At 33.5% G+C, this 16,943-nt stretch overlaps 1 protein-coding gene and 1 long non-coding RNA gene across 2 annotated transcripts; both read left to right on the plus strand.

Annotated features, from left to right (window-relative positions):
* Positions 1 to 9,972: 9,972 nt before the first annotated feature.
* LOC139812582 (uncharacterized) lies at positions 9,973 to 10,720 on the plus strand. The gene is made up of 3 exons (XR_011731897.1): positions 9,973 to 10,131; positions 10,230 to 10,409; positions 10,469 to 10,720. It is a non-coding gene; the product is annotated as an uncharacterized lncRNA (long non-coding RNA).
* Positions 10,721 to 12,663: 1,943 nt separating this feature from the next.
* On the plus strand, positions 12,664 to 13,959 carry LOC139813480 (DNA polymerase III subunit epsilon-like). Its single transcript, XM_071778990.1, has one exon. The coding sequence runs from the start codon at positions 12,910 to 12,912 to the stop codon at positions 13,957 to 13,959; it is 1,050 nt and encodes a 349-aa protein (XP_071635091.1). The 5' UTR covers positions 12,664 to 12,909.
* Positions 13,960 to 16,943: the final 2,984 nt, after the last annotated feature.

A 16,943-nucleotide genomic window follows, 5' to 3' on the forward strand; every position in this document is an offset into this window, starting at 1 on the left:
CCAATAATTAAATACATCAAAATACATTTCTTTAAAGTTTTGGAAAGACAAATGTAATGGAAAAGCATATTTACAACAATCGTAAACCCAATATTGTACCTAATCTTCCCCCTTCACCCTTTCCTCTCAAATCAAGGTCAGCACAGTCTTATAAATTTGCTTTTAGAACTTTTAGAAATCTCTTGATAAGGACACAAAACCAGTGTCGAAACGTCGAGTTAACGTAAGAATAAATGTCAGTTTGGTCAAAAATACAACCTGTGTTAATTTTTCACTGACAAAGCAAAGAATTTTGGAAAACTTATAAATTTGTATAAATCTTCAAATTAATATAGTATTTTCCCTTCTTTTATTACAATATACAATAAGTTTCATACTCTAGCAACCCAGGAGTACCCTGAGTATCTCATGATACAAACACCACAATTGAATAAATATCCTAATATATTACCGATCATCGTCAAATTCAATACAATCCTCCTTGAATGATATTCTATTGATTAAATAACTAACCTTTCCTTTCTCCTTTTTTCCTTTTCCGCCTCCCTACTCCGTCGTTCTATACTTTCCTCTTCCTCTACCACACTTTCTTGGTTCCTTTCTCTTCGTACCCTTTCGCGAACTCCTTTTTCCAAATTTCTTCTCGCCCGTTTTCTATTCTCACGTTCTTTTTCCATAATTTTTTAAATTGTTTCGATGGCTGTTAAATTGTTTCGATGGCTGTGATTGACACAATATTCGAGTAATATCGATAGATTGTTTTGTTTATACTCGCTCGGTCTGATGTTCGCAGAATATACCAATATTGCTATCGGTGATTGCAATTGGTGATTGCAATGTTTAATATATATTGACTATATATGGTCTTATATGATTATATATATTTACATATATATAACATCATTATATATGTTTATATATGATTATATACCTTCCTTGAATGATACTCTATCGATTAAAAAAAAAACAGCCCGATATCTCAATATTTGAGGAAGTTAGAGCAACCACGGACATTTCTAAAAAAATTAAAATTTTTTTTTTAAAAAACCCCTTTACCGATCATCGCCAAATTCAATACCAACCTTCCTTGAATGATACTCTATCGATTAAAAAAAAAACAGCCCGATATCTCAATATTTGAGGAAGTTAGAGCAACCACGGACATTTCTAAAAAAATTAAAATTTTTTTTAAAAAAGAACCCCTTTACCGATCATCGCCAAATTCAATACCAACCTTCCTTGAATGATACTCTATCGATTAAAAAAAAAACATAAATTATCATTCATTCATCCATTCATTCATTCATTTATTTATTAAATCCATTCATCCATTCACCCATTTATCCATTCATCCATTCATTCATTTATTTATTTATTAAATCCATTCATCCATTCACCCATTCATCCATTCATCCATTTATTCATTCATTAATTTATTTATTAAATCCATTCATCAATTCATCCATTCATCAATCCAAGAAAAGAAAAATCCAAGAAAAGAAAAATTAAAGAAAAATATACTTTATTATATAGTTTTTGAAAGCTCTCGATGTAAGCTAAATGTTTTCGTGGTTAATTTTGTAGTTTATAATTATTTAAGATTTAATAACGATATTGCTATCGTAGAGGAAAGACGGAGGGAAAGATAGAGGGATATAGAAGAATTTGTTTACAGAGTAAGTGAATATTAATTATAATTAAACGAAATTACAGAATGGCTTTTAACTCTATCGATTAAAAAAAAAAAAACAGGCCGATATCTCAATATTTGCGGAAGTTAGAGCAACCACGAACATTTTTAAAAAAATTCAAAATTTTTTTAAAAAAGAACCCTTTTACCGATCATCGCCAAATTCAATACCAATCTTCCTTGAATGATACTCTATTTATTAAAAAAAAATATTATGTAAATATCTATATATATAAAATAAAATGTCTGTATGTATAAATGTATGTATGTCTGTTCTTTATACACTCTTAAACTATTCAATCAAATTTTTACCAAAAGTATATAAAATAATCCGATTCGCCTCAATTTACCCTAAGTTATTTGATGGATAGCCAATCCTCAAAACCGATCCTCAAAAAATTTAAATTCGACGTTTTTGAACATAAGCAACACATTGGCATCGAAAACTCAAAAAACAATTTTTACTTCGGTTTTTCCTACCCCTATTTTCATATATAATTCTTTTAAATTTAGTCGATTAGACAGCTTTATATACGATCAAAATTATGGACCTTTGATCGCGTATAAAGCTGGGTCTAATCAACCAATGGCATCGATGTTCGGATATCGTGGGGTCGCAATAGGGATCAGGACGGTGGCGGTGAGTCAGCGAGACAAGATTTGGTAACAATTAACAATATATTCTGTCTAAATTATGTACATTGTGTTTGCGTTGTCTTAGGCGGCGCCTTGTAGGCGCCTAATCAAAAAATGTAAGTGCTAATGCACGGTTAAAAGTTCATTTGGCGGATGGCCTTCTTTGCAAGGGGCTCAGAGGGGACCGAGTTATTATTCAGGTCGATTTTAGAGCCCGGGGTGCGCGGTGGCTTGTCCGTCGGTTGATCCGGTGGGTCCACAGGCGATGAAGGAGCCCGAAATGCTCGGCTGAGCACCGTTTGACACGCAGTGGTTCGCGTCTCCTTGACGCGGATCAGGTGGAGAGCCGGTGGCCGAGAAATGCGGCAATCCCGTTTCGGGAGCGTCAGTCCGGCTGGCCTGGTGCGGCGCACCTCTGGGAGCTCCAGTGGAATGAGCTTCCACGGACGTATCGCCTGTCCCTTGTCCAATGCCCGTCTCGGTGGCTGCCGCTCCTGCGGCTCTGGCTGGTTGGCCAGACGAGATTGCACACGGGCCGGTGGCTCTTGGGGCCGCTCCTGCGGCACCGGTTTAGCGGGCTCCGCCTCCTTCGTGTGCCGCTCCTGCGGTACCGGCTGGTGGGAGAGGCGCTTCTTCCGTCTCTGGCTCCGCGTCCTGGTTCGGCACCTCTTCCTTCGGGTCGCTGTTGGGGTGGGGCCACTCCGTGCCTCCGCTTCTACTGTGTCGGGCCCGGAGGGGGCGTCCGACTTGGAGGGGGCCACGGTCTCCACGGTGGCTCCACGAGAGTGCAATGAGCGGAGGAGAAGTCTCTCGACGCTCGGTAATTTCTGCGCGGAGGAGATGAAGTCTCACTCGACGCGACAAAAGATTTATAATTTCGAGTCTCTCAACGCTTCCTCAAGGCTAGATCGCCGAGTATAGCGGTAGGATTCGATGCTGGTCTGTGCGCGGCTTCGCCTTAAATTGCTACTCGAACGTACTTTAAACGCGAGTAATTGTACGTGAGCCGGCGACGCGCCGCGGCGAGCCGCGCAATCTGATAAGCGCGTGTTGGCCGGGCGCGCATTTGTCAGGCGCGCGCGGCCCATGTTCGACTTCTCGAACAATCGAAAACTCAAAAAACAATTTTTACTTCGGTCTTTTCTACCTCTATTTCATATATAATTTTTTTAAATTCGGTTGATTAGACTTAGCTTTATATGCGATCAAAATTATGGACCTTTGATCGCGTATAAAGCTGGGTCTAATCAACCAAATCTTAAAAAATTATATATGAAATAGGGGTAGAAAAGACTAAAAAATATAATAAAATTAGAAATAGATCGATATTTCCAAATTTACGGAAGTTAGAGCAACCACAGACATTTCTAAAAAAATTTAAAATTTAAAAAAAAAACCCCTTTACCGATCGTCGCCAAATTCAATACCAACCTTCCTTGAACGAGACTCTATCGATTAAAAAACTCAGAAGTTCGAGCCGAACATATACTCATAAATGTCACCAAGTTTCAAGCTAATCAGCTTCTCACATTCTATATAGATTTATTTATTTTATTATTTATTTATTTATTTATTTATTTATAAATATATTTATTTATTATTTTTTTGATTTAATGTTTTATTTATTTATTTATTTACTTATTTATTTATATATTGTTTTATTGATTTATTGAATTATTGATTTATTTATTGATATATTTATTTTTTTTTATTTATTTATTTATTAATATATTTATTTATTAATTTTTTTATTTATTGTTTAATTAATTTATTTATTTATTAAACCTTGAAAAGTATTAAAAGAAAATATACTTTATTATATAGTTTTTGAAAGCTCTCGATGTAAGCTAAATGTTTTTGCAATTTAATAAATATTTATTTATTAATATATTTATTTATTAATTTTTTGATTTATTGTTTAATTAATTAATTAATTTATTAAACCTTGAATGGATGAATGGATGAATGGGTGAATGGATGAATGGATTTAATAAATAAATAAATGAATGGATGAATGGATGAATGGATGAATGGTTGAATGGATTTAATAAATAAATAAATGAATGAATGAATGAATGGATTGATGAATGGATGAATGGATGAATGGATTTAATAAATAAATGAATGAATGAATACTCTCGAAAAGTATTAAAGAAAAATGTACTTTATTATATAGTTTTTGAAAGCTCTCGATGTAAGCTAAAATGTTTTCGTGGTTAATTTTTCGATATGGGTTTGTTCTGGAAAAGTATTAAAGAAAAATATATTTTATTATATAGTTTTTGAAAGATCTCGATGTAAGCTATGGGTTTTCGCAATTTCATAAATAAATAAATGAATGAATAAATGGATGAATGGATTTAATAAATACATAAATGAATGAATGAATGGATGAATGGATGAATGGATGAATGGATAAATGGATGAATGGATGAATGAATAATGAATAAATGGGTGAATGGATGAATGGATTTAATAAATAAATAAATGAATGAATGGATGAATGGGTGAATGGATGAATGGATTTAATAAATAAATAAATGAATGGATGAATGAATGAATAGATGAATGGATGAATGGATGAATGGATAAATGGATGAATGGATGAATGGTTGAATGGATTTAATAAATAAATAAATGAATGAACTCTATCGATTAAAAAAAAACAACCCGATATCTCAATATTTGCGGAAGTTAGAGCAACCACGGACATTTCTAAAAAAATTAAAATTAAAAAAAAACCCTTTACCGATCATCGCCAAATTCAATACCAACCTTCCTTGAATGATACTCTATCAATTAAAAAAAAAAACAGCCCGATATCTCAATATTTGCGAAAGTTAAAGCAACCACAGACATTAAATCTGCACATCTAAAAAAATTAAAATTAAAAAAAAAACCCTTTACCGATCATCGCCAAATTCAATACCAACCTCCCGTGTGGAAATTCACTCGAAAAGAACTGGTTTCATTCTAGTGTCTGTCCAGTTTTCGCTATCTAATATTTTTGGACAGGCGCTAGACGTAATCTATTTAGAGTGAGATGGTTCGTCGTAGAGGTTATGTTCAGTCTTCGCTATCCAGTACTTTTGGATAGGCACTAGCCGCAATCTATGGTTGTATCCCGCATGGAAATTCAGATCCGGAAAAGAATCGGGGCAAACCAGTTTTTCTATTTATTATCCAAATTCTAGTTAATGAAAACTAGTCAGTACCTGTGCTGTATAATAATATGTATATCGCATAGTGAGAGGGCGCCATTATCGTTTGCTTTGTGACATCCGAAGTGCAGCATTTTTGGCGACAGCTGAGTAATTTTTGTAATCGTTATCGTGCTGAATACTGAATACTCGTCAATCTTCGATAAACGTGAGCGTCTTTATTTTATAGCGATATAATTTATGTTTTATAATTAGAACTGATCTCTGTGATTCGGGATTTGTGAATATGTACACACAGCATAACCTCTTATGTGTAACCTTACTCATAACGTTATGGATAATCGTTTTTCTTTTCTAATTAGGATATTTTGTCGTACGTTATTCAAAATCGTTCAAATTCGAATTTGTCCCGATTCATTGAGAACCTCTCTATTTTCATCCAGGACAATCCTCACTTCAGTTAATTGTGATTTTATCATGGATAACCACGAAAAACGTGCCATAAATCGAGAAAAAGTGAAAAAGCACCGTGCTATAACCAATGATGTCGAAGCAATATTGAAAAAACGATCTCGGCACGAACTCCGTATAGGTGAGTCAATTTTAATTTCTATAATTTATTTTAATCCCTAATAATTATGCCCTTTTTCCCTAACGGAGTTATATATTTTATTGTTATCCATAATTAATGTTATCTTGCTTTTTTTCGAATACAACAAAATAGGAAATCAAAATAATCAAGAGCCGCAGTTACAAAGTCAGTCGTCCGCTGATGAATCGATGCTAATAGATATCGAAAGGAATGCTGGACTAATTGAAGAATCGGAATACTATGAAGAAGTAGATCCAGTACAAGAACAAGAGGTCGGAAACTCAACATCTGAGGAAAACATTGATGAAGATTCATTTACATCTGGAACTAGTGGAGAGCAAGCAAATGAGCTCGAGGAAGACAATCACGAAGATGCGCCAGTGAGGATTTTCCAGGATGAAAATAGAGAGGTTCTCGATGAAGCAAAACAAATTCGAATTTGGGCGATTTCGAATAACGTAGGACAAAATACCCTGACTCAATTGTTGGCAATTTTACGAACAAGATTGATACCAGATCTCCCCAAATCTGCTAAGACATTTTTAAACACAGGAACTGCGATATATAATATCCAAGAAATGGAGGCGGCTGATGGAAGCATTGGAGAGTTCGTATACTTTGGAATTGCAAAGGCTCTGTCGACGCATGTCCAGGAAGACTTACACGAAAATCGTAAAATTCTACTTCAAATCAACGTCGATGGTGTACCGTTGTTCAAATCAAGCACGAAACAATTTTGGCCCATTTTATGCAAAGTGCATTATGAGCCCGACATATACGAACCGTTTGTCGTGACGATTTACGCCGGAGATGCCAAGCCAGCGAGCATTGATGAGTACTTGCATAATTTTGTGGAGGAAATAAATTTATTGTTCGCCGAGGGAATCATAATAAACGAGAATCAATACGAAGTGGAAATTCATTGCTTTATTTGCGACACGCCAGCACGATCATTGATAAAGTGCGTTAAGGGACATGGAGGATTTTATGCTTGCGAGCGATGTGTAATTCGAGGGGAACGTGTTGACCGTCGCACAGTTTATCCAGAAGTGAACTGTCCGAAAAGAACCGAACGATCGTTTCGACTACAAACTCAACCAGAGCATCACACTCACAATTCGCCGCTGCTTGCTATCGAGCCACCTATAAATCTCGTATCCAAGTTTGTTTTAGACTTCATGCATCTGTTTTGCTTAGGTGTTATGAAAAAACTCTTAGAATATTGGATATTAGGAAATAATCTAACTGGATCACAGCGACGAAACAGACTGAGTGTACGACAACGAACAGAACTTTCAGACTTAATGAAGCAGCTGAGACAATGTATACCACTTGAATTCCAACGCAAACCCAGGGATGTGAACAACATCGCAAAATGGAAAAGCAACGAGTATCGGTTTTTTTTGTTGTACTGCGGTCCAGTCGTTCTTAAAAGAATTCTCAACCTCGATATATACAAACATTTCCTACTGTTTCACGTAGCAAGCAGAATTTTGTGTACTAGTGAGTATGCATTTACGTACAACGCTCATGCTAAAAAGTACTTAACGAGTTTTTTTTCAACAATGAGTTTCTTTTACGGGCGTCACTCTCAAATCATGAATGTTCACAATCTTATTCATGTGGCGGACGATGTGATAAATATGAATTGTACTTTGAGCAGAATTTCCGCATTTCCTTTTGAAAGCCTTCTCGGAAAAATAAAAAAGCTCCTACGAAATGCTAATCGTCCACTGGCACAAGTATGCAGACGGCTGCACGAGATGGCAATAATATCGAAAAAGGCTTCGATACCACCTACTATTCAAGTCCTGAAAATCGAAACGCATCAGAATGACGACGAAATATTTGCCATAAAAAGACTCAAATATAAAGGTTTTATTTTGACGACTAAATTTCCAAATAATATAGTGATTCTCGATGACGATGTTATCATGACAATAAGAAAAATTACGTGTTCACGTGTAGATCGCCAAAACGTACAGATCGAAGGAAATCATTGAAAAATTAGAAAATCGATTTTCAAATATCCCACCAAGTCTGAAGACCTAAAAATGTGGCAACTCGTTAGTCGACCATCTTTGCGTATAATATACTGTAACATAAACAGAGTGCAACGTAAAATGGTACTATTCAAAATACGCAATAAGTCTCCTCGTCTAACAAACATTTTTGCAATTTCATTCCTTCACGATTAAAAATATTTCAATTGAGATGAGAACAATTTTAACGCGTGTCTCTTAATATTTCGATCCAAAAAATATTTACATTGCTGCCAATAGCTTACTTAATATAATACACATATTTATTTAAAATTAGATATTTTTACTTAATTTAAATAAAAATATTTAATTCTAAATAAATATGTGTATTATATTAAGTAAGTAAGCTATATATTGGCAGCAATCTAAATAAATATTTTTTTTCTTAGTGCAGAAATCCGATCAGCGGTCCCTACGCATACATAGAGGCGTCACGTGTACATGAGTGCTCAGCGACGCTGATTCGCTGAACGCTCATATGCGTGCGAGCGCCTCTATATGTGCGTAGGGACCGCTATAGTCGGATTTCTCGCTGGCGCCTCTGGGTCCATGGTGGCACCGTGTGTGCACGTGTTTTGTTTGCCACAGGCCGGGCATTACCACTTCGGTCGTGAAACTCGTGTGAACGGATGTGCGCCATTCGGGCAACACATAAGCTATTATATATTTCATTATTTTATATTGCCGAACACGAAAAGATTATAAGATCGTATTATAGAATCGTACATAACCTTATTTTATGAGATCGCTGGACATTGGAAAAATTCGCCATAAGTTTCCGTAAGTTATTGCACCAAACCTATTGCAGTGATAGACTAAAACTGAATCGGAATGATCTTCAAAATATATTGTGTGTGTTTTAGAAAATGGGAGAGACAGTTTGTTTGTATCAACTGGTAGAATTTGTCGGTGAACAAATTCAGAATGATAAAAAAAGTATTGACTGTGTTCCAACGAAATGGATTGAATTTGATATAATTATGGGACAATGCTTTACAAAGTTTATGCCTCCACCTTATACAAAGGAAAAGGAAAAATTATTGCATAAAATGTTTATAGATACCCTCGATCCTTTGGACGAGTGGCCTCGATACCCTATCACCATTCGAGGTCGTGCAGGTGTGTTTCCAAACATTTGATTGAATTTATAATTATCAAAGGACATGAATCGCTTTAGTCGGATAAACAGAAAAGTCGTAGCATAAAATTTCTTCTGACCGATATAAACTTTTCTCTAACTATTCCTTTTAAATTAATAAAATATGTGCAGTTTATACACCAACATTTCACTAATCACTTCATCAGAGACGATATCAAGAAAATTAATTTTTTTCCATTATACTGTTTCCCTAGCACTGATTTGTGCTACTCTCTTTCTAACAAAACTGCATTGACAAATTTGTATCAAGTCAAGACTTTTTTAAGTTTCTGTTTATTTGCCAAACTAAAATTATCAATTCTAATTCTGCATGTAATTAATTTTTTTTCTAAATTACATATACAGCGAATTATAAGGAAGCAATGCAGCGTTTGAATCGTTTGCATGTCGAGGATTATGCATACACAACAGGGTCCGAGGAGGCTCAAGAAAAAGCTGCACATGCTGCACATTTTTTCGCAGATCGAGCTAGTAAAGACAAAGCAACAACTGACATTATGAACGTACCTAATTTGCGAATAATACCCAATGAACACGAATCTCAATCTTCTAAGAATCGTGAGTATCAGAAATAATCGGTATAATACGTTTATCTTGAGTTTTATGCATCAGTTACAATTATCTAGATAATTTTAACAGTACATAATTGTACTGTAATTGTAATTGACAAGTGTCTTTCGTAGTGCAATATACACCTTCAAGCTGTTCAACGTCAAGCTATTCAGACGAAGATAGTCCGGTTAGAGATAAGAGTCCGTTGAAAAAATCAAGATCCAGAAATAATAGTCAACAATCGATTCACGATACAAAAATATTACCGACACCGTCTACTAAACAATCACAAAAAAATGGTAATATTAATTCACATAATTTCGAGTAAAAATGTTTTGATGTTTATGTTATAATACAGCTATAAAATGTGTTTATTCTCGTATATAATATTGTACAGAACGCATAGGACTAATTCCGAAAGATCAGAGTTCCACAGCCTCAGTGTCTGTACGAAAGCAAAAGAAAATTTATTCAAAACTGAATAAAGAAGTATCTGAAACCGAGTCTCCGAGAACTGCGACGTTCGCAAACACCGGCCGAGCTTGTCCGTCGGATTTTGATAGCAACATTGACGATGGTGAGATTGAATGATCGGGTTTAACTGTAAATTTTTGTATTTATTGTGATAATCCATAGACCTTGCGCAACCAATGTCGAAAGTGCAGAATGTATCCACGACTTCGGGTCTCACACGAGCAGCAAACAAAATTTCTACAAAACTGTCGAAGAAAGAATTTTCTGTGAGGAAGTCTTCAAGACCTGAAATACACAAAAAAGAAGAACCATCTGACGTGTTGCCTTCGGATATCCACGAGTATGGTGTGTAACACCATCATGCATTACATTATATGCTCCATTATTTATCGATTGTATTACCATCTGACTCAATTATTCACATTTTTCGAATCGGACTGCACTTACAGATATAAAGTTACTGCTGAAGGAAATAAAAAGTATTCAATATGATCAACGAGAATTGATCAAAGTAGTAAAGGAAATGCGAACGATCCTTATGCACACTACAGCAACAGAAACAATGCCTATAAGTGTGTCTTTCGAAAGGAAGTATTTATTACAACTTCCGTTCACGACTCATAAACAGTTCATAGAATTCGACACGAAGCTCTCAGAAGATGCACAGTGCCGATCAGCATTCGTGAGTATCGACGTCTTTTTTAACAGTTAGAAGTCCTCGCTATGATATTAAATTTAGTTTATTCCAATTTTTAGATACAAGCATTGTCGCGAAAGTTTGATGACAAAAAATTATTAACAAAAAACATAACCGCTATATTAAAAAGATACTTGTCCCGCAATATCGCGTTGTTGTACAACGCTAAAAAAAAAGTCGATGAAAAGTTTATATTTAAAGATACACAGTTTTCTGCTTGTTTACTAGGTAAGACAGAGTACATATGGTCACGAATAAATCTTAAAAATAAATAAACAAATACATACAGAATAGAATAAAAATTGTTTTGTTTCACAATTACAGACATCATTGACGACAAAATTGATAAGCAGCTTATACCTCCGGTATCCGACAGAGAATATCTGGTGCACCTAGGAGCAGTCCTATCTAACGTGAAGGATTGGGGGGTGCCACGAGCCCATCAACGTTCGACAAAACGAAATTCAGCGGATGATAATGCGTGAATGATTAATACGTTTTATTTTTGTAGTTCCTAAAAGTTATTAATGTCTTTTATTTTTTATTTTTCAAAAAGTTATTGATGTATTTTATTTTTTATTTTATTTTATTTTATTTTATTTTATTTTATTACACTTTTATTAAGTACGATTTAAGTTTTTTTTTAAGATTGGGTAATTACGGAACGTTGCTTTCTTTAAATTTTACGAAACCAAATAAATAACCAAATATTGTAACAAAATAAATAAATAAATACATATTTATATTAAAACATAAGATATTTATGCATTCATAATTCATATTTACACGCCTTGGGATGTAGTGCTGGCTTAGCAGCTAACTAGATAGTTTCTAGAAACGATATATAGCTAGAATTGGTAGCCGATTACGATCTAGTGCTTGGATAGTTTCTCATGTCCAAGAGCTAGATAGCGCAAAGTTACACATAGCACGAGGTGCTGACTAGTTTTACTAGATAGAATTTGGATAGTAAATAGGAAAACTGGCTTGCCCCGATCCTTTTCCGGATCTAAATTTCCACACGGGCTTCCTTGAATGATACTCTATCGATTAAAAAAAAAAACAGCCCGATATCTCAATATTTGCGAAAGTTAGAGCAACCACAGACATTAAATCTGCACATACATACACACATACGGACAGGCGATTTTGATGCGATATTTCGACATTTTAGAACACTCTGAACATATTGGCATCAAAAACTCAAAAACCAATCTCTTCGTTGGTTTCTTCTACCCCTATTTCATATATAAATCACTTAAATTTGGTTGATTAGACCCAACTTTATACGCAATCAAAGGTTCATATACGAAATTCACGAAAACAAAGCTTCCTCTATGAGAAAGCAAAAAGGTGCAATTCCACATTTAAAAAAATGTTTTGCTTATGCAATTTCGCAGAACAAAGGCAAAACTGCAAAGCTTGCAAGTGCCATCCGGAGTATTCCCGATCACATTTATAATCAACACGAAAATTGCGGTAACTGGTGCAGGCGGGGAAATAATTCCGGAGCACAAACAATACAGCTAAAAGATGAAAAATTATATGCAGCCTTATATGCGTTGTTTTCTAAATACGCTAATAACGCTCGAAAGTTTTCTGTCGCAGCTTCTAGTCAGGCAAATGAAATAATATTATAGCCCACAAAGCGCATAAAAACGTATGTCACAGTAAAAGCGCTGCAGCAGATTTCCGTGTTGCGAGTGCAGTATGCACAAAAAATGACGGCGAAGCTTCAATTTTAGATATTAAAAAAAAGTTGCAATTGTCACCGGGCACTCACACAGCTAAATTTGCTATTACATATGATAAGAAAAGAAGGGCAAGAGCAATAAGAGAATCTACTAAAGAAAAAAAATTACGGAGACTTGAATTAGTAATAAAGAGAGAACAGTTAAGAAAAAAAATGGAGAGTTTAGAAGGTGTAACATATAAATCGAATTGTGGTATGAATGTATCGAATTGTGGTATGAATGTATCGAATTGTGGTATAAATGTATCGAATTGTGGTATAAATGTAACACCTACACAAACAACTGTTACCGAATCAGTATCTTTTGCTTATAATGTAATTTATTTTGATCTTGAAACTGGTGGTCTAAGTATGACTGACGACATTTTACAAATAGCTGCAATATCAGAAAATCGCGAATTCAATGTTTATGTAACCCCGACGCAACCTATCTCACCTGCTGCAATGAATATAACAGGTTTAAGTATTATAGAAGGACATTTGCATTTAAATAATGAAGTAGTTTCCACGATTCATATAAAAGATGCTTTAACTGCTCTTAATCGATTTTTAAGTTGTTCAGAGAAAATGAATGTACTCGTCGCACATAACGCTAAGTTCGATGTTCCGCGACTACTCAGAGCAATGGTTAAAAATAATGTTCACTTAGATTTGACTAATATAGTTGGATTTGTTGACACGTTGACAGTTTTCAAAAAAGCTTTTCCAGAACGGAAAGGTCCAGGATTGTTTAAATTGTCAACATTAGCTCAAGACATTTTAGGTCCTGACGTTCTGGAAAACTTTTATAATGCAACTTTCGATGTTTCAGTTTTTCAGAAGTTAATTAAATTTCTTAAAAAAGAAGATGATTTATTAAAATACATGAAACCATACGAAACTTGTCTATCAGATCAATTAGAATATGATACTATTAAGGCAAATTTAGAAAAGTTACATTTATTAAAAGGTGTTGTTTCCCGAGATTTATTGAAAAGGATGGCGAAACAAAATATCAGTTTTGAGAACTTGAAAGAAGTGTATAAAAATGGAGGAGAAAAGGCTGTGTACACTTTTTGCACTGCAAAATGTGAAAATAGAAAACCAAAAATTACGAAAAATAAAAAAGCTATAAATAAAATTATTACTAAGTTAATACAAGTTAATATGGTTCACATTTTGCAGTGTAAAAAGTGTACACACCCTCTTCTCCTCCATTTTTAGAAATAAAATAAAATGTGATAGAAAACTAAAATGGTGATAGAAAACCAAAAATTACAAAAGATAAAAGCGCTTAGAAATAAAATAAAATATGTTACATATTGTAATAAATAAGAATAAAATAAAATGTTACATTCTGAATATTCTGATTATAATCCACATTACCAATATTGTAATAGATAGTTTTTATTTTTCTATTCCAGTTATAAATAAATTTTTTATTCACAAAATGAAGGTCAATTATGTATAAATCATTTTATTTATTTTCTGAATACGTCTTTTTTTAACTGCAGACATGGCTGTAAGTTTCTTTTTTTTTACTCTTTTCTGCCTTTTTCCTGGCAAACCTGCCGTTTAAAATGCGAAATTAAGTGGAATTTTTTACACAACACAGAATGATAGAGGTTAGGCTCGGAGCTTGGCGGCTATACATTCGTTGCTTTTACTGCGCGCGCAACTCTGAGCTTGAGGCGCAGTGTTGCCGTATCCTCGACGTAAGCTAGTATGGGCGTATATACAGATAGAGCGTCGCTATGTGTGCGCGTACAGTCATAGTAAAAAGTTTCCCTCTCTAGAGAGGCGCTGCGTACAGCAGTTTCTTTCGCCCGGCGCGCGGAACTTTTGAGAGGGACTATCACAAGAGAACGTCCTTAAAAGAGCTGTGCGAAAACTTTAAAAAGAAAATGAAATGTTAAGGAATGTTAGAAATGTTATGGAACTAATTCTGCAGAACAAGTTTAAATTTTATTGAATTAAAATCATATTTTTTATAATAAACAGAATAATAAATTTCTTTTGCCAGTATATAGAATAACAATTAAAATAATTTAAATCGACCGTGACTGGCAATATATAACGTCTTTTCGATATGAACATTGAAAAACCAAGTTGGCTCACAGTTTTTCAATGTTCATATCGAAAAGACGTTATATATTGCCAGTCACGGTCGATTTATATTACTTTAATTGTTTTTTTTTATAATAGTTGTAAAATATTTGTATATAATAAAATGTGAAATTTTTGTAAGCTATTATTAATCGTTTAATGTATGTTAAGATACTATATCAATAAAGGATAATAAAAATAAACTTTATCAGAATATATTTATATTTATTACTACTATATCATATAATACTATATCATATAAATAATATACATATAAATAATATAACACTATACTAATGTATGTTAAGATAAAGGATAATAAAAATAAACTTTGTCACAATATATTTCTATTTATTTTATTACTATATCACATACTATGTCACATACTATATCACAAACAAATTATTACATATTATATCACAAAAAATAACATAATTAAAGATGCCCATTTATTATTACAATACGTAAACAATAATATGACTTAAAAAAAAAAACTTTAAAAGAATATTAACAAACGATGTTTGGCATTCATATTTAGCACAATATTTCATTACAATATATGTAAGTATATATATATATTATATATATATATATGTATCAGAGAGTATCAAAAATCTATGAAACCTCTAATCAAAACAAAAGATAAAAGTAATATGTAAAAAGTAATAATGAAAAAACAAATATTAAGCAATTTAATCCAATCATTAAAAGTAAAAGTATGAGAAAAAATAATTAAGTTTTCTTATTAATTTTTTTACTAATACTTGGATTAAAATTGTCTGCCAATAATCTGGATCCCATGCTTTTACTTCCAAAAGCAGATGACTTACTTTGATCTGAGCGAATGAGATTTAAATTTGCAGATAATTGGTTTAATCTCATTCCTATAAGTTTTTTTAACAGCTGTGGCCGAATATCATGACAAGTAGAAAGACTGAGATGTGATAAAACTGTGTGTATATGATTCTGGATTTGCAATTTAATGGATGATTTTATATTTTTCAACTGAGGTTTTATAGCTTGTAAAATAACTTCAACATTTCTAAACAATTGAAATACTTCATCTGATACTTTTACCAAAGCATCATTTACTAATTCTGACGCTAAAGTGAAGCCCGCTCTTGGATGCGGAACATCTTCTGAATGAAGAAGTTTTAAGAAGCAATCGGCACATTTTATATGCGGCTTCAATTTGTAGACCACGTGTTTACATATCTTATACAAAATTTCTTCTTCTTCTATACTTATTTCTTTACAATTATTTAAATGTGGAAATATTATATTTGACTCGATTAAAGACGGATTTGTACTTTCTTCTTTTTTTATAAATGAACGTATAAGATTCAAAGAGTCATCAAAATTATAACTGGCACTATCTATTTTCTGATGACATCCTGCTACGCACAGCTGCTTTAATCTAAATTTAAAGTCTCGTGCAGATGGCTTTGGTCTTTGAATGCGAATATTTGAAAATTCATTTTCGATACTGTCTTGTAAAAATCTACCCATGCATACAAATTCGAAACCTTCATTTATCAGTAAGTAAATATGCAATTCTAAAGCAACTTTGCAACACATAACTGCATGAGTTTGAACAACTTTCCAATCTTTTCCAAAATTAGCATGCTTCATAATATAACTAACAAGACGAATAACAGACACAGCCTTATTATAGGATTCCATATTATAAAAACTAAGAGCATAAGTAATATTTCGTGATGTCATAACTTTAAACCATTGCCTCAAGAGAAGTACAAACCATACTGTAGTTTGCATCGAAGAATCATTTTTCTTTTGACTAAAATGTAATAAAGCTCCAGCAGTATGAGGATTGATAACATTTGTAGCAGAAGAAACTTTTATTTTAGAAAAATGAGATGGTTTCAAGGTTGTTTTTTTTTTAATGAGGGACAAATTTCAGATTCATATTGAGTTGACGATCTTCCAGCCATTCTATATATTCAAAATTTATAATATTAGATTCAAGTTTTTCGTTATGTACCACATCGTCAGGAAGATAAATTATCTTATTCTTCATGAACATTTCTTTTAAGCTTTTGAAAACATGAATGAAATCAGGCATAGCATACAGCAGCCTATTT

This window comes from Temnothorax longispinosus, chromosome 5 (genome assembly GCF_030848805.1).
Source record: "Temnothorax longispinosus isolate EJ_2023e chromosome 5, Tlon_JGU_v1, whole genome shotgun sequence".
Classification (NCBI taxonomy): domain Eukaryota; kingdom Metazoa; phylum Arthropoda; class Insecta; order Hymenoptera; family Formicidae; genus Temnothorax; species Temnothorax longispinosus.